The 18,426-nt window shown below is 38.1% G+C and overlaps 3 protein-coding genes, 1 long non-coding RNA gene and 1 pseudogene across 9 annotated transcripts; 3 read left to right on the top strand and 2 right to left on the bottom strand.

The window, feature by feature from the left end:
* Positions 1–348: 348 nt before the first annotated feature.
* On the top strand, positions 349–3,863 carry LOC104760957 (ferric reduction oxidase 7, chloroplastic-like). 2 transcript variants are annotated; one of them, XM_087500020.1, is made up of 10 exons: positions 349–387; positions 492–545; positions 657–918; positions 1,003–1,099; positions 1,249–1,446; positions 1,551–1,785; positions 1,944–2,271; positions 2,363–2,898; positions 2,989–3,439; positions 3,520–3,863. In XM_087500020.1, exons 3-10 carry the CDS (start codon positions 702–704, stop codon positions 3,687–3,689), a joined length of 2,232 nt encoding a protein of 743 aa, XP_087356146.1. In that variant the 5' UTR covers positions 349–387; positions 492–545; positions 657–701; the 3' UTR covers positions 3,690–3,863. The 2 variants fall into 2 exon arrangements, with proteins under 2 accessions (XP_087356146.1, XP_010482264.2); XM_010483962.3 differs by having other exon boundaries at positions 354–403.
* A 524-nt stretch (positions 3,864–4,387) lies between these two features.
* Positions 4,388–5,186, top strand: LOC147922864 (uncharacterized). Its single transcript, XR_015589330.1, has 3 exons — positions 4,388–4,518; positions 4,591–4,734; positions 4,832–5,186. It is a non-coding gene; the product is annotated as an uncharacterized LOC147922864 (long non-coding RNA).
* Positions 5,187–8,542: 3,356 nt separating this feature from the next.
* Positions 8,543–11,785, top strand: LOC104760956 (endoglucanase 25). The gene is made up of 6 exons (XM_010483961.2): positions 8,543–9,315; positions 9,425–9,735; positions 9,815–10,279; positions 10,388–10,523; positions 10,653–10,825; positions 11,005–11,785. Exons 1-6 carry the CDS (start codon positions 8,943–8,945, stop codon positions 11,410–11,412), a joined length of 1,866 nt encoding a protein of 621 aa, XP_010482263.1. The 5' UTR covers positions 8,543–8,942; the 3' UTR covers positions 11,413–11,785.
* A 264-nt stretch (positions 11,786–12,049) lies between these two features.
* Positions 12,050–13,869, bottom strand: LOC104760955 (uncharacterized). Of its 4 annotated transcripts, none has more exons than XR_015589329.1 (6): positions 13,410–13,869; positions 13,246–13,318; positions 12,984–13,144; positions 12,880–12,907; positions 12,428–12,526; positions 12,050–12,286 (listed from the first exon to the last, which is right to left on the bottom strand). XR_015589329.1 is itself a non-coding variant. In XM_010483959.3 (6 exons), the coding sequence occupies exons 1-6, from the start codon at positions 13,638–13,640 to the stop codon at positions 12,205–12,207; spliced, it is 687 nt and encodes a 228-aa protein (XP_010482261.1). In that variant the 5' UTR covers positions 13,641–13,869; the 3' UTR covers positions 12,050–12,204. The 4 variants fall into 4 exon arrangements, 2 of the variants coding, with proteins under 2 accessions (XP_010482261.1, XP_010482262.1); XR_015589328.1 differs by having other exon boundaries at positions 12,984–13,147; positions 13,410–13,832; XM_010483959.3 differs by having other exon boundaries at positions 12,428–12,536; positions 12,984–13,147.
* Positions 13,870–16,489: 2,620 nt separating this feature from the next.
* Positions 16,490–17,894, bottom strand: LOC104760954 (AT-hook motif nuclear-localized protein 17 pseudogene; annotated as a pseudogene). The gene has a single exon (XR_015588247.1). The product of XR_015588247.1 is annotated as an AT-hook motif nuclear-localized protein 17 pseudogene (transcript).
* Between the last annotated feature and the right edge of the window lie 532 nt (positions 17,895–18,426).

Raw genomic sequence — 18,426 nt, 5'->3', positions numbered from 1 at the left:
TTATTTTACTTTTAAAAATATAGTCCCGCGGTGTATCGTGGGTTAAAGCCTAGTTAATAGTTATGTTTCTTGGCAATTTCTTAATCCCTTTAAATCTTTTACTAGTTCTAGAATCAATTCAATTGTGAAACGTAGCAAGCTTAATTCACTTGAATCTCTCAAATGTGGAAAGTATATCATGTACCTTTCGTGCTCCATTGATTACTCTATTTGTTTTTAACTTGTAATTTTAGTAACGCAGTTGGTCCAACAGACAAACCACTACAATCGTCATAATAATCATCTTATATGAATTATCTACTATAAATCAGTACTTGTTAACCATCCCCCCCCCCCCCCCCCCCCCCCAAATTGTGATTGAAATGAAACGGTGAGACTCTCTCCCAAGTACGTTAACTCTCACGTAATAATGCCCTCCTCTCTTTTACTCTTTTTTTTTTTTGTTTTGTTTTTCTAAAATTCATTTTATTTTATTTTTTTTTGTGTACTAGGATTGATGTAACTGATGGAATCTTTCAGAAATGAGAATGATGTAAACCTCACTGGTCCAGAAATTTTCTTCCTTGGCTCTCTTAATCATATCCTCTTGAATTTTTTCAATTTATTCCCTACATATTGTATTTTCTTCTCCTTAAAAGCTGATGCTTCTTCTGTAGCCAACTCTCATCACAACATTGAGAAAATAGAATCTTCAAAGCAAGATGGATGAACATGCAACCCCACTCTTGTCTAAAGAGCAATCATCATCATCATCCTCCTCTGTGGTGACTTCATCTTTGAAATGGGTATTGAAAGTTGTTATGTCTGTGATATTCGTGACTTGGGTTGTCTTCCTTTTGATGTACCCTGGAACACTCTGCGATCAACTCCTCACAAACTGGAGGGCTGTGTCCTCCAAAACTCTCTATGGCACAACAGGTTACATTATGTACCATCACTTCTGCTTTGTTTTCTCCGATAATTGTCCAAACTGTTAACCATCTAATTGTCCAAAACTTGCAGGAAGCATGTTCCTAATTTTTAGTGGTCCGATTCTTGTTATCTCCGTCCTAGCTTCTCTCTATATCATCATCTCTGGGGAAGAGAAGGTCTTCACTAAGTAAGTATGGTGGAAAGAGATTCTTTAAACTATTTTATTGAGCTGATTGTCACATACAGTGTCAAAGCATATTATAATATGTAACTGTATAAAATTGCATTCTTTTGGTTTTTGTTCTTACATAAATGTGTGTTTTGGTGATTGTGAAGGAGGAAGATATCGAAATTCCCAAGGTTTAGGCTATGGACATTTCCTGTTCTTGTGGATGGACCATTTGGGGTTGTTTCTGCAGCTGAGTTTCTTGGGATTTTGGTCTTCTCTGTTTTTTTCCTATGGGCTATCTATGCTTATACCTTGAGAAATCTCAGCCTTCTTGAATTATTCCATGTGCTTCCTAACGAAAGAAGGTTCTTTTTAACTCATTTCCTTCTTTTTTGTTCCAGCTTTATTTTTATTTTTTTTTGTCTCATTTCAATCATTTATTTGTGGCTGTGTGTGTGTGTGTTTTCAGTGTTCTTCTCCTGGAGGTAACGGGTCTACGTTTTGGGATGATTGGATTGTTGTGTATGGTGTTTCTGTTTCTTCCAATCTCAAGAGGCTCCGTTCTTCTCCGTCTTATCGATATCCCTTTCGAGCATGCTACAAGATATCATGTTTGGCTTGGTCATATCACTATGGCTTTCTTCACCTTACATGGCCTCTGTTACGTTGTTGGATGGGCCATTCAAGGTCAACTTTTAAAGAGTGTAAGATTCCTGCAACAACATTTAAGCTTGACATGATACTAAAGCCTAGTTTATTTAATACCAATAGGTTTTGAGATGATTTTATCACACACAGTCTTATTTATATTTCTTACTGTGTTCTATATTAAAGTTTAATCATCACTACTTATTCCTCTCAGTTATTTGAATGGAAAGCTACTGGAATTGCTATTTTACCCGGAGTTATTAGTCTAGTGGCTGGTTTACTGATGTGGGTCACGTCGCTTCACACCATGAGAAAGCTTTACTTTGAGCTCTTCTTCTACACCCATCAACTATACATTGTCTTTGTAGTCTTCTTGGCACTTCACGTTGGTGACTACTTGTTCAGTATTGTTTCTGGAGGAATTTTTCTTTTCATTCTTGACCGTTTCTTGAGGTTCTGCCAATCCAGAAGGACTGTAGATGTAATCTCTGCAAAGAGCCTACCCTGTGGAACTCTCGAACTAGTCCTTTCCAAACCACCAAGTAACAAACTATGTTTAATCTCTCTCTTCCCTGTACCTCTAATCTAAAGGCCATTTTACTGACTTTGTTCCTCCAATTTTGTTGTAACCAGATATGAGATACAATGCGCTTAGTTTTATCTTTCTTCAAGTGAGGGAACTATCATGGCTACAATGGCATCCTTTCAGTGTTTCATCAAGTCCTTTAGATGGGAACCATCATGTTGCTGTTCTCATAAAGGTTCTTGGTGGATGGACTGCAAAGCTTAGAGACCAGTTATCAAATCTATATGAGGCAGAGAATCAAGACCAGCTCATTTCTCCTCAGTCATATCCCAAAATCACAACTTGTGTGGAGGGACCTTATGGCCATGAATCTCCTTACCACTTAGGGTACGAGAACCTGGTCTTAGTAGCAGGAGGAATCGGGATTACGCCATTTTTCGCCATCTTAAGTGATATCCTACACCGTAAAAGAGATGGGAAACCTTGTTTACCGAGTAAGGTTTTAGTTGTCTGGGCCATTAAAAACTCAGACGAGCTCTCTCTTCTCTCAGCAATTGACATACCTTCCATTTGCCCTTCCTTCTCTAAGAAACTAAACCTTGAAATTCACATCTACGTCACACGACAATCCGAGCCTCTATTGGTAAGTCTAATTACATGTATAAGATTTTTGGTATCTGCGGTAGGCCTTAACTAGTTAGTTGAACTCTGCTTTGTTTCATGTTCATAACAGGAAGATGGGATGGTTCACAAGGTGGTGCATCCTTCTGTCAAGCCAAAACAAACCAACGGGTGTCCCATGTCGGTTCTCGTTGGTACAGGGGATAACATATGGTCTGGACTGTACCTAGTTGTCTCCACCATTGGGTTTATTGCAATGATCACGTTGTTGGACCTCTTTTACATAAACAAATACAACATAATGACATGGTGGTACAGGGGACTTCTGTTTGTTGTTTGTATGGTTGCAAGTGTGCTGATTTTTGGAGGTCTTGTGGTTGTTTTCTGGCATCGCTGGGGTCACAAAACCGGTCAAGGGGAAGCAAATGGCAATGAAAAGGTATATTTGAATGTAGAAGAACCCCATAACCCATCTACAGCAGAGCTCAAAGGCTTGGAGATAGAAGAAGAAGATGTCCAGAGTTACACCACTATGTGTTATGGCACCAGACCTGACTTTAGAGGTACAGAGGTACTTTAGAGGTTTAGTTAAAAAAAATTAGCGGTTTATGTAAATTTGTATTATTGTTTTGTGATTTTGCAGAGATATTTGAGTCGTTGAATGGGAAATGGGGAAGTGTGGATGTTGGAGTGATAGTATGCGGTCCAGCGGCTCTTCAGGCGACCGTAGCGAAAGAGATACGGTCACATAGCATCTGTCGATCGGCGAATCATCCTCTCTTCCACTTCAACAGCCACAGTTTCGATCTCTAGGCTAGTTAAGCTTTCAAGATTCAAGAGGCAAGAACATTATATGGTAATGTGAAGGAAAAGTATATTTGTATAGTTTAGATACTCGCAGTCTGTATGTATTAAAGAAACAGCTATGGATGATGTGTGTATGTTTTTATCTTTCAATGTTTAATTTATAAGAATAAGTAATCAAAATGTATAAGCATGCATCTTCTATTGGTATTCCTTGGTACAATGGGGACATATAATATATAATTAAATGCAATCTGATAAGGTCTAAAAATTACAAAACTGGTCATATTATTTATTGATTTTTTTTTGGATTTTTCTTTATAAATTGAGATATATTCGTATTTTTAAAAATCATTAATTAAAGATAACCGACAGATGTATCTTAAATTCCTAATGAATTGTATTAGTATCTTATTCCATGTAACTTTTGTAACACAGTGAATCTATAATACATTACATTTTTTTTTTTTTTGAGTTTTTTAACAAAATTGCCACATTTGTTAACTAAAGTTGTGGGTTCTACCACATTTGGTTAGATCTTTTCTAATATACCAAATTGTAAAAGTTGAATTACGTTTATAATCCGGGACGACGTTGTTGAAGGTTTGTGTAAACAAAGAATTCATTTGAATGTTTTGTCAGTTTGCATGTCTTGTCTTTTCATATTTTCTTGTAAAAAGAAAAATTATTTGTTTCTCTGTTTTTTCATTGGGTGCATTTATTATCGATATCTCTCATCTCTCATCTCTCATACTCAACCCGAGAATTTTCTGTAATATTACTGTTCTCGGTCGCCGGAGTTTCCTATGCTCAACCAAAGTTGTCGGCGGTGAAGTTTGTAAGTTTATTCGATGTTTCCGCCAAGTTTACCCAAACTTTTTTTTTGCTGAATCTGTTTTCATCACATCAGATTGAACTGCAACTTCAACGGTGGACCCTCATCGGAAATGGAAACTAACATTTCCGCCGGTGAGCAGAGCACAGATCTTGCACCAGCGTTAAGCGTTCCTTTTTTGAAGAGTTGTACGAACCCTCCAATTGGGTCGATTCTCCGGTATTTTTTTGTCCTCTATATACATTGCTTCTTTGTTATTTGTTTCCTCTCAATCATTACGAACCGGTCTTCCCCTATTTTTCCTGGGAAGTTGCAGATTGTGGTCCATCGTTGCAGATTGTGGTCCACGGTGGATCTCTCAATCATTACTAACATCGGAGATTGTGGTCCACTCACTGTGAAATACATCGAACTCCACGCACAAAGGTTGGGCCTTGATAACCTCACGGAGCAGATGGTGGACGACATTAAAATGAGTTATGTAGTAGGTGTCTACCAAGAATTTGTTGTCCATTTATGAATTTGTCCTACTTTATAAATGTTTTCGGTGTTTTCTACTACTATCAAGGCCTTTCTTTTCCCTTCTTGGAATTTGTCTTTCGAGCCTGTAACTTTTTTAAGTACTGCATTTTCATTTTAAATTTGATGTAAGACTAGACCATTATGTCTACTGATATTGTGTCCATCATTTATTTTGTGGTCCACATTGTGATACTGATAACTTGTCTACAAGGTCGTTTATTGTCCACTCATAATTAGGCTCGTCCACAAGCATAATGATATCACTCAAGTTGCAATGCTAAACATAACACATTCTCTATTGAATTATGAACTTATTACCATTAACTTTTCGAGTTCTCTATTATATAGTCGACATTTCCTATATTAAACATATTTTTCTACTTAAATACTCTTGTCTACTTAAATACTCTATACTCTTGTCTCCATGACAAGTCTGGTTAAATACTCTTGTCTATCCATGCTTATGTTCTATACTCATGTCTCCATTACAAGCCTAAACACTCTTGTATACTTAAATACATTTGTCTATTAAATGCTTTTGTCTACTCTTTGGACTTCACAACTTTCCTCTCCAATGTCAAAAATTCATCTTTTTATACCTCTTCCAGATGGACAATAAATGTTACACAATGAACATACCAACTCGTTCTCATAAAATCTACAAATTTAAGTCAAAATTCTTACCTACCTTCATCGTCGTCCACCATAAAAAAAACACAGTTCGTCTTCTACTCGTTAACGACAAGAGCTTGTCCTTTTCAAACACCAAAATTCATTATTTTAAACGCTAAAATATCTTGCTTCCTTTTACCCAACAATCCTCCCCCCTTTGTCCACATTTAATACCAATTCACGTTACCCATGTAATTAATGCCAAGTCCTAGGTAGTCTGTCCTCGCCCAACACCTACGTTTTCTTGCAGCCTCAGCTAATGGGGGTATAAGCGTCATTAAACTCATTGTCAATGTGGTACATTAGGAAAGGTTTTGGAGATGTGGTAGAATCGAAAAATTCTATAGCCAATGTGGCACATTTAGTAAAATTCCCTTTTTTTTTGGTAGGAAAGAGGAGAGTCTCCTATAATTTATTAAAAAAGAAAAAAGAACCAAGTTATAATCAAACACGACGTGGATACGCAGATCCAGTCTCATCCGCTAGTAGCTCAGTATTACGCACATCCGGACAAACATCTAAAAACTTGAAACCTAATGGTAAAGAAAAGGCATAGTTGGCTAACCCATCCGCAAGACGGTTAGCTTCCCTATAGATATGAGTAATACGGACTAGCCAGTCTCTTGAAAGCAAGCCATAGCACAAACGTACTAGGAAGGAAAGTGGATGAGAATCACTCATCCTTGTCGTGAGAAAACTAACAACCAGCTCCGAATCCACCTCCAACTCCACTCACCGCACATTACACTCCCAAGCCGTACAAAGTCTGTAATAGACTCCCCACAACTCCGCTAACAACGCCGAACATATCCCGATGTTAAACGCAAAACCCCCACACCAGCCGCCATCTCTATCCCGCAATACCCCTCCTGTCGTCGCATAACCCGGGTTCCCTCTTGATGCACCATCAGTGTTTAAGTAAACCAACCCGCAGTCGGTTTATGCCACGAGATCAGTCTATCCTCTCTACGTACATCTGCTCCTACACTCTGTGATTTATTGTGTGCTTGGACCATTTCTTGTGCTTGTTCTTTTTAAAATTGTACCCTATCCCTGCACCCCAAAGACATTACCGCATCTCCACTTCCATCTCCACCACACCGCTACTACAAATAATGTCGCCCAGGGACTACCATAAGTAACGTTTTCTACCCCCAAATTCATATAAAGCCATTCCAGTATAGATACAGAAAAGAAAGTTGCTTGCCTTCGTCGAGGAACAAGCCTATTCCACACACCCGACATAGCAGGACAGTCACGAAGTATGTGTAATAAGGACTCCTCACCACTTTTGCAGACCTGACAAATCCCACTCTCACAGAGGTGTCGTCGTTGACGCTCCGCATTCGTCATCACTACCTGATGCATTCCCAGCTAGAGAAAGACTTTGATTCGTTCAGTAGCAACAACCCTCCATAACCGATCATAGAGCCGTGCCAAATTTTGTCTTGGCGTATCATCGCGCATAAGAAAGTGATACGTAGTACGAACAGAGAAACTTCACGTAGGATCCTCACCCAAAGAAATCCTATCATGCCCACCATTCACATTGTCCACCACCATAGCAGTCAGCTGCAAGCGAATATTCTCTGAAACATATGGATCAATACTACTCCATTGCCATCCAGTGCTTTTACTCCACATGTCACACACCCTCAAAGTATCGAAAGCCTGTGGAAGCAAGCTAGTAGCACACTCCCGAAGCGGAATATTCAATAACCATTTGTCATCCCAGAAACGAATACTCCTCCCGTCGCCCAGAACCCAACTCATTCCTGGACGTATCACCTCTGTAATACCTGAAACCACACTCCTCCAAGTGGAGGACCACATACACTTAGGAGTAATCCAAGAGAGGTCACGAACATCAGTCACCTTATATTTACTTTGTAACACTCTGGCCCACAAACTGGTATGAACAATCAACACTCTCCAACCCACTTCTGCCAAGAGAGCTTTGTTCATCAATCTAGAAGAACGAATTCCTAACCCTCCTTCCTGCTTCGGCCTACAGACCTTTCTCCAATCCAATAAGTGTTGTTTGCGCCTCTCAGGAGTCCCACCCCACAAGAAAGAACGTGAGGCTTTATCTAAATCATCCAAGAACGTGAGGCTTTGTATAATACATTACATATAAATGATCTTTTTATAAGCGAACTTTTATATATTTGGTGAGATTTCGAAGAACTCTATGATGATGACGCCAGCAACACGAAATGTAATTTTTATCGAATTAAAAGTTAGATTATATCACTTTGAGTTCTATGAATTGACTCATGAGATGTAATTCTTTCTCTCTTAGGTCATTATTGATCTAACATCGATTTTTTCGGGCACAAATGTCTATAAATATGTTTTAAGAAAAAAGACTATGTGAATTCCTCTTGGAAAAAAAATTTGATTATAACAAACCAACGTTAGAAAAATAATAATCGAAATATTTAAATATGACGGTGGACTTTCATTTTCCAGTATAAGTGAATTTTACGCAAAAATATTCTTATCTGGTAAGAAAATGTTTTTAATATAAAATGTAATGACTCTAGAGCCCACGAAAATGATGACGTGGAAGACACCATAATCATAAGCATAAAATAAATAAAAATTTGCATCCCACCACCGACACTTTGTATTAGGAGACTTGTCTTTATCATCTACCCGACATTAAGCCCATTTGCTTTACTAGTAAACAAAGCATCTCACATTTTTATAACGGACAAATTTATATTAAAAATTTGTTTATTTTGGAGAAACGGTGGATTTAAAAATAATAATTTAATGTCTTCCGACAAAATAAAGTAATATGTAAACGTCTAAACATTTTTCTTTATTTGTAGAAAAAAAGGAAAATTACATAAGATTTTTTTTTACCAGTTGGCCAGAAAGCTCAATCATAGTTGGCCAAAAAAGAAAAAAAAAATACCAAAATACCAAAATTAGTGTTAGCTGTAACGTAACATGCAGAAATTAACCAAACAACAAACATATAATTAAGATAATAACAAAAAATAATTGAAGTGATGAGGAGAGACTTAAGAAGAGAAACTAAAAACTAAAAAAAGAGAGAGAGAGAGAGAGAGAGCCACCACTACTCCCAAAACCAGATCTCACAGTTCATTATTATTGACTCTTAACTCACATTTCTTCACTTCCACACACTTCTTCCTCTCTTCTTCTTTTTTATTCTCAGATCTGAATCCTTTAGTGTTGGTTCATCTGAGCGAAGCATCATCATGTACGGACGAGATCCATGGGGAGGTCCATTGGAGATCAACACAGCAGATTCCGCCACCGACGATGATCGTAGCCGGAATTTAAACGATTTAGATCGCGCTGCTCTTTCTCGGCCGCTCGATGAGACGCAGCAGAGCTGGTTACTTGGTCCGACGGAGCAGAAGAAGAAGAAGTACGTCGATCTCGGTTGTATTATCGTTAGCCGCAAGATCTTCGTCTGGACTGTCGGTACTATTGTTGCCGCCGCGTTGCTCGCCGGATTTATCACCTTGATCGTTAAAACTGTGCCGCGGCATCATCATAAGAATCCTCCGCCGGATAATTACACTTTAGCTCTACACAAAGCTCTTAAGTTCTTCAATGCTCAGAAATGTAAGTCTGGATTCTCTTACTTTGATTTTGGATCATTTAGCCTAAGATCTGATCATATAGAGATAGATTTGTAGATCTAAGTCTGATTTTGACGGTTTTGTTTCTGTAGCTGGGAGATTGCCGAAGCACAACAACGTGTCATGGAGAGGTAACTCTGGGCTTCAAGATGGGAGAGGTGAGACGGGAAGCTTCTATAAAGATTTGGTGGGAGGTTACTATGATGCTGGTGATGCTATCAAGTTCAACTTTCCCATGGCTTATGCTATGACCATGTTGAGCTGGAGTGTTATTGAATATAGTGCTAAATACGAAGCCGCGGGCGAGCTCGTCCATGTTAAGGAGCTTATCAAATGGGGAACTGATTACTTTCTCAAGACTTTTAATAGTACTGCTGACTCCATTGACGATCTTGTGTCTCAGGTACTAGTTAGTTACTGACCTTTTTTAGGAGGATCTTTCGTTTTGAGTTGTTTGTTCACTCGTTACTTGTTTGTGGCAGGTCGGATCAGGGAATACTGATGATGGAAATACAGATCCTAATGATCATTACTGTTGGATGCGTCCTGAGGACATGGATTATAAAAGGCCTGTGACTACGTGCAACGGTGGCTGTTCGGATCTTGCTGCGGAGATGGCAGCTGCTCTGGCTTCAGCGTCCATTGTATTCAAGGACAACAAGGAGTATTCTAAAAAGCTTGTCCATGGTGCTAAGACTGTGTATCAGTTTGGAAGGACTCGGAGAGGAAGATACAGTGCAGGCACAGCGGAATCTGCCAAGTTCTATAATTCAAGCATGTATTGGGATGAGTTCATTTGGGGAGGTGCTTGGTTGTACTATGCTACAGGAAATGTAACCTATCTCAATCTAATCACCCAACCCACTATGGCCAAGCATGCTGGTGCCTTCTGGGGTGGACCTTACTATGGTGTATTTAGCTGGGACAATAAGCTTGCTGGTGCTCAGGTCAGTCCACAGAACAACCTGCTGTCTTTATGTTTCTTAGATATTCATGTCTTCTTGATCCGCTTAACCATATTATTCCTAACTTTTTGAATCTCTTTTGCTATGTAGTTACTGTTGAGTCGGTTGAGGTTGTTTCTAAGTCCTGGATATCCATATGAAGAAATTCTAAGGACCTTCCACAATCAGACTAGTATTGTTATGTGCTCATACTTGCCTTATTTCAACAAATTTAACAGAACCAAGGGTAAGTTACCTTTCCAGTCTTTATGTTTGCCTCTAATAGAAACTCTAACCGTTGGGCCTGTTCTTGTTATGGAAATATAACATCTGTTCTTGTTATGGAAATATAACATGTAAATATTGGTATGTGCAGGAGGGTTGCTAGAGTTGAATCATGGAGACCCACAGCCGTTGCAGTATTCTGCAAATGCAGCTTTCTTAGCGACACTTTACAGTGATTATCTTGATGCTGCTGATACTCCTGGATGGTACTGTGGACCTAATTTCTATTCGACTAATGTGCTACGTGACTTTGCGAGATCACAGGTAATGCATCTTTGCCTTAAATCTTTACACAAATGGTAATCTCAGATACAGTAATGGATAATATCCAAAAATGAAACTTTAGTTTTCTCCAAGAGTATACAAAAATCTTGTTAAATTTCATTTTAGATTTTATCCCCTAAAGAAATTGGACTTAACTTGGCTTCGCTGTGTTTTGGCAGATTGATTACATACTCGGTAAAAACCCTCGGAAGATGAGTTATGTCGTTGGTTTTGGCACAAAATACCCAAAACATGTGCATCACAGAGGAGCATCGATTCCAAAGAACAAAGTCAAATATAATTGCAAAGGAGGATGGAAATGGAGAGACAGTAAGAAACCAAACCCAAACACGATTGAAGGAGCCATGGTTGCTGGTCCTGACAAGCGCGACGGGTTCCGCGATGTCCGTATGAACTACAACTACACTGAACCGACTCTTGCAGGCAATGCTGGTCTGGTCGCAGCTCTCGTGGCATTGTCGGGTGAAGAAGAAGCCACTGGTAAGATAGACAAAAACACTATTTTCTCAGCTGTTCCTCCGTTGTTTCCTACTCCACCGCCTCCACCAGCACCATGGAAACCTTGAGAAAGATAGACTTGTGAATCTGTCGCTGCTGCCAAAACAAATGAATGAGGTAAGGGTTTGGGTGTGAGACCAGAAGAGTAGAAGCTAAACACAAGTCAGCCGTAACCAAACTACTAAGGATTTCATTTGGCTTTACTAGATACAAACCCTGGGTGGGTCAGCTTACCACGAGCATTGTCTCTCTTTCTTCTTTTTTTGGGTTGCTCTTTTGTTCTTGTGAGATATAATATATATCTATGCGTTTTACTCTGTATATGTTTGATACCAAACTTGTATTCTTTGAAAAAACAATTGAATGAACTGTCTTAAACTTTTAACTATGTTTCATGGTGTAAAATCAACTTATTACGAGTAATACAAACAAGCTTATATCGTTGGATATCTACTTTTGGTGCTTCTGTTTGTAGACAAAAGAAAGTTTGTCCAAGTTTCATCATTATAGAACTCAATAACATACGCAGCCTATAGAAAAAAGGACAAGTGACTGTGATTTTCAATCGTAAAACAGTTACAAATATTGGGTTCAATGGTGTTATGATTATGCCCTAGTTATGATACTTACGCTGATGGTTGGTTTTATGCTTTATCATGATGTTCTACCATACATTTATTCGTTTGTTATGTATAGAAAAGGAGACGCAGAGAATAATGGTACACTTAACAAAAGGAATCACATATGGTATTCTATATACAGGATGGAATTTTATTTACAGGGACCATGGAGGAGCCCAACTTAAACTGTAACTTATCACATCACACAGGCGAGATGTGTTCAAAAGGCTTTTTCGTCAATCAGACAAGCTTCGATATTACATGGCATGACGCCCAGAAGGCCTTTGATGCAACCCTGAGGATAACCGGGTTTTGGTAGATCCTGTCAGTGAAGCGAAAACAAAAAAAAATGCATACTTTGGTGAGAAGGGTAAGCAATGGGACTCGGAGAAGCAAGCGTAACATTGATTTTGCAATGTAGAAGCAAGCCAATGATAAAGGGCATATTCATAAGATTTTATACCCTATAACAGTTGCGCTCCACGATGCTACATTGTAAGCGACCTTACTTCCATCCCAGGCTTTCCGAAGCTTCCCCTTTCTCTTCTTCACTGAGAACATTCTGCTAAGTGCTACATTACAAATCAAACATTAATACTCTACTATGCCACCGCTGATCAACTTCACACGTAATCAACCTCAAAGAAAAGAAATTGGCGACTTAATGGTCTTTGTTTGTGTAAACGGGATAACAAGCTTCCAAGTTGAGAGTTAAACTTCTTACTAAGGATGAATTCCAATGCATCCCCTACTCTCATATGCCCTTTCAAGACCCCAAAACAATCAATGCCCTTTACTGATACCTATATACTTTCTGCTTTTTCTCTAAAGATCTAACTGTCTTCCTAACAGAGTGTAAGCGACACTAACAGCATTTTGAAGGTTGACTGACTACGAATGGAAAGCCTAGGATACCTTTCTGAAGCTGCTCAGGAGTCAAATCCTGCATAATGATGCCAAATCGAATAAACTCAGGCTGATATAAAAACGAGAGCAAAATAAAAAGCAAGCTTGAGTACCTTTTTCTGCTTAAGTGATGATAAATAAGTAGCCATGAAACAAGCAATGCCCTCTGCTATATCCTCTTCCCTAACAAGGACATAATCTTCTTCACTCTGAGCCATGCTTTCATCATCCCAAAGATCATCTTCACTAACTACATCCCATGAGCTACTACAATCTTCTAAAAACAAACAGAAATCACAATTATATATACAACCCAAATGAGCAAAATCATAGGATTTTGGGTAAAAAAAAAAAATGAAGTATTCAGTTCCTCACCAGCAACCTGAGCTGACTCAATCTTGTCAATGAAGTCATGGCATTCAACTCTGGATTTGATGAGATCATATAACTGAAACAAGGAAGACAAAGAAGGTCATTACAAACTCATATAAGTCTCTTTCACCAGCTTCCAATCGTTATAAAAATTTAGAGATACATACTTCATCAGCTTCACGATCATCTCGATCGGAAGAAGAAGCTTCTCCCCTGCTCGATTCTTTCTCGCCGGTGTTTTTATCTTCTTCGTCGTCTTCTTCAGAACTGAGTTCGGCTAAGTTTAAGAGCTCGAGGGCTCTTTGGCAATCATCGAGCAAAGCTTGCAAAGTCTTCCGCTTGACACGAATGTTATCCTTGTCGATGCGTTTCCCTTTGCTCTCGCAATCGATGTCCATAGCTGCCTCCTACTAGGGTTTGTCTCACCCCTCCACCCCAGCCTCTTCAGCGAGGTTGCAATCGAAGCTCTTGCGGCATAGAAACAGCCAAAATCAACGAAGATCTGCTGCAATCGCAATCGAAGATGAGTAGAAAGACGACGACCCGACCCGACTGATCGTTTTTGCTTCTTTTTTTTTTTTTTGTCTTGCAATTAATTCGTTTTTGGGTTTTGGTTTATTAAAATTACATTTCATTTAAACCGAACCGAATCAAACCAAACCGAACTGAACCAACCGACAGACCCAAACCAAACCCAATCCTACACTCCAACCTTTCGATTATGTTTTTTCACAACCCAAATAATTTGGTTTGGTTCCTTTTAAAACCGAACCGAACCATTAACCTAATGTGTTTCTTAAATTAATTAATAATATTATTAAAATTATAAACATGTGATCATATCTATTACCACTTGCATTTTATTTCTTTTTACATTATTTTAACTTTTCTAATAAAGTTGACTAAATATAAATAAAAATTTAATTATATTTAATATTATGTATTATTTTTAATTTTCTATCTTTCTAATTTATTTGATTAATTAACTATTATAAAACCATAATCAAATTTATTTTGTTACATTAATTGATTCTTAAACCGAATTAAAACTGAACCAAACTAAAACCAAACCAAACCAAACCAAACATAAACCGACCGGAACACAAACCAAACCAAACTAACTTCGGTTGAGTTTGGTTAGAGTTTTAACAAAAGCGAACAAACCGAACCGAACCGAACCCGAACTTAAACCAAAATGCCCACCCCAACTTTAAAAAAGTTGCTAGTAGTTTCTTCGACGAAATTGCTAAATGCTAGTATTAAAAAAAAACTCTTTTGCTAAAGTGCATTACTCTTTTGTCAACGCTTCGAGACGGATTGTACTGAATTAGTCACAATGGTACATATCTGGCCAATGTTTTCCCACTTACTGGATGATTTCAACCTACTTATGGAGTCGTTTCCACTTTTCTCCTTTTCGGATTCCACGTGTGTCAAACTCACATGCGGATTGCCTAGCCCGTGCTTCGCGTTCTTTTATTTCTGAAATCTCTTTTGTAAACATTTTTCCTCCAGTTTGGACTACCAACCGTGAGATTTTCTTTTAATTTAATGTTTGGTTGACAAAAAAAAAACTCACAAAATTATACCTTAAAGCATGTATTGAACTCCTAAAGACTGTATACTTATATTGTATAAATCATTTTAGCCATATACCATAATTAAGAAGCTTATAAGGAAGAATTAAGAAAGAAAGAACACTTATGTTTCTTGTACATACCGAATAACTTTCAACTTTGATCTTATTGTAAGTTTGGTTTGTAGAGACCTCTACAAAAGGTTTAGAGGTTTGTAGATAATATTTAGGATATTTTCAAGGACCACTCTATGAAATAGTCTTAAGAATCTGTCATCCAATCCATTTGCTCATTATGGATATATACGTATGATTGTGATCATAGGTTTTCAAATCTAACTTGCTTTGTTATTTGAATTTTTCTTACCATCCGTTTTGGGTTCATTATGATATGAGTAAGGGTTGGATCCTTGTTTTGTATTCATCCACCAAGTTTGGATAACAAGAGCATTTCTCTTTAAAAAAAAATTCTTTTTCTTGATGTTTACCTAGCCATTCGCTAGAGGCAATTTAAAAGAGCTTCGGCCTGATACGAAAGCAAAAACGTGACAATAGCAAGGTCCAACACAACCTAAGTACCTTAAGTTTAGACTGTTTAGTAGTAAGGATGAAGATTAGCTTTCATTATTGACTTATTAGTGAGGATCAAAACATAGTTTTTCTTTTTCTCGCTTTTTTACATTGCACTTGTTCTCGTAAGTTATGAACTATGTTCCGTTCATCCTCTGGCTAAGATATCCGAACTAAAACTAATTAAATTGTTAACAAAAATAACAAAAACTAATTAAATTATATTTAGTAGTTGATAGAGTCAAATTTAAAAAGAAAAAGAAGACCCAAAAAGAAAAGGCCGTTGTCGAATGTTTGTTCACGTTTCTTCTTCTCCCTTTCTTGCAAGTTTCAGTCCCAAACCCCAATGTAGAAAGCTAAAATAGATATAAAGAGAAAGGGCACTGAAAAGACAAGTGGGTATTGAATGTGTTTATATATATAGATATGTGTGTTTTTGCAGACATTGCAGATGTATAGTCTTCAAACTTCTGGATATATGAGTGTGACCAGGGACATGAGTCCAAACCATCAAGACACTTTGAGACAAATCCAAACTGTGTCCAATCAATGCTTCTTACGTAGATATGCATAGTTAATGCTTCTTTATTTTTTTTACCCAAAAACACCAAACAAGTTTTGCTCTCTCATACTTTTTAACATTAAGACATTTTATTATTATTATCCTTTTTGGTTAAATCTATAGCATTTCTTTTTTATGAATTACCTATATAAAACATCAATGGAAACTAACCTGTAATATGACAAAGCATTTGTACATTTTTTACTTTTTTTTTTGTATTTAACTGTTATGAAACTTAAAAATAAATGGTCAATGCCGCCAAAATTGTAAGGTCGATGGTGTGGAGGATAAAGTAAAAGCCCGCTTCTTTGAAATGCAGCCAAAATTGTAAAGTTTTTCTTAAAATTAGCTAAAATCCTGATAAAAACCATTAATATACACCTACTAGCCACACTTTTGAAGATTCACAATCAATAAACAAAGCATAACAAATCCAATAACAAAGAGTATAAAAAATGGAACACAATCATTAGAGACAACTATTCTTAAATATCTCTAGAATGCGATGGAAGACAGTAGGTAGCAGCACATATTCTATATGAGTCATACAGTCAAATCAAATTAATATTGAACTTGCCGCATAGAAGAAAGCTAAGGCAAAGATTACACCGTGGAAAAAAAGATTAAGCATGAGATTTGTCAATTCTGATGATACAAAACCAAAAAAAAAAAGCAAACGATGGTTCTTCATGATCAAAAGCCAAAAAAGATAAAACCCTAGTTTCTTGATTCATCCTAATTACCAAAAAAAGAAGGTTCGAGTTGTGTAAGAGAAGGATTGGTTTAGAAGGGCGGTGGAGCCCTGGCGGTAGGGGCCCAAATAACATCAGAGCCACCCATGTGGCAACTGTACATTGAAACCCCACACGACTCTCCTCCACTTCCCGCCATCTGTCCTGACTCTTCACCGCCACCAGAGACCGCCGGAGATTGGCCCTCTCTTTCCCCTGTCCCCGCCAAGTGTTTCTGCTCTTCATCCGCTGGTAAACGGTGGTAAGAAGGGTTGTTGAAGCTTGCTGCGATGACGTAGACTGTTCCCGCGGAGATAAGCGGACCGGCGACGAACCCTCCTATGATCTGTCCTTGAGGTCCGGCGAGAGAGACGGTGAAGAAGTTAGAGACCGGTGGAGACAAGGAAGTACGAGGAGGAGGAGGGAGGAAGGTTGCGGAGACGGAGAGGAGATCGAACTTGCCGTGGAACGTTATGGTCGAGCCAGGAGCTGCGGGAGAAGGCTGACGTAGAGTGACGTTAGCAACGGAGCCAGAGCCACTGAGAACGCAGACTCCTATGGATTTACGCCGGCAGAAACGGTTGATGGCTTCGACGACGTCGTTTCCGGAAGGGACTTCGAGGATGTAAGGGCTCATAGGAGGGTCGGTGTCATGCGTGACGAAGACAGGTGGTTTGGGTTTATTTTTGGAACCTGGTGGTCTACCACGTGGACGTCGGACGACTTCGATGGAGGAATCATCGACGGTGGGTGTTGCGGCGGTGGAGGAGAGGTGGTGGAAGTGAGAGTTCAGAGAGTGTTGTTGTTGTTGTTGTTGTTGAGGAAGCTTTGAGAACATTTCGTTACTCTTTTGGTCTCTGTATTCACCTTTCATTTTTTTTTTCTTTTTTTTTGGGGATTTGTTTATTAGAGATTTGGCTTTGGATTTTTGTGTAAATGATATTAAAACAAAAAAAAAGGAGGAAGAAGAAGAAGATGAGGAGGTTTGTTGTATAAAGAAGAAGATGGAGATCCTTTGGGAAATGGTAGGGTGTGATTATAAAATAATGGAAAAGTATTGTTTTTTTTTTTTAATGATTAATAAAGGAGAAATGAGAGGATAGGGAAGAAGGGGAAGATGAGCTTTGAAAGCAAGAAAAGAGAAAGAAGAGAGAGCGGCGCCGCTAGTTGGGAATTGCAAGTAAAGATTTCCAAATATTTATATGTCCGATTCTGTCTAATTTGTGTTTTGGTGTGGTGTGGTGTGGGTTCACACACCCTTTTTTTTTTTTTGACCTTTTAGAAACAATATATATATATATATATATATATATGTATATAGATCTTTTCGGAGGTTGATATAATCAACTATTTTTACACCAAAACTAAAGCAAATGTAAATTATTTTAAGAATATGTCAAAAAAAGAGAGTCTATGATCAGATTTTTACTATTACAAATAATATAAAAAAACAATTACGAGACTTTAGTATCAACAGTAAGCAAAAAAAAAATGGTTGTAAGTCAACAAAAAAATAAGACTTTTTCTCTATAGTCATTTGGATATATATGTGTAGTTTTTATATATTCTACAGAAAAATGATTTAGTTTATAAATAGGGATAGAAAAAGATGGGGGACAAGTGGGGACGAGAGATGAGAGGAACATCCCCTATATCCCAAATCTGGAGTGTGCTGAGAACCAATTCGGGTCTTCATCACATCTCTCTTTTCTAATATCCTCATTTCTACTCTTCTTCTCCTTCAT

This window comes from Camelina sativa, chromosome 18 (genome assembly GCF_030686135.1).
Source record: "Camelina sativa cultivar CO46 ecotype springtype chromosome 18, ASM3068613v1".
Lineage (NCBI taxonomy): Eukaryota > Viridiplantae > Streptophyta > Magnoliopsida > Brassicales > Brassicaceae > Camelina > Camelina sativa.
This window is presented reverse-complemented; position numbering and strand designations above follow the sequence as displayed.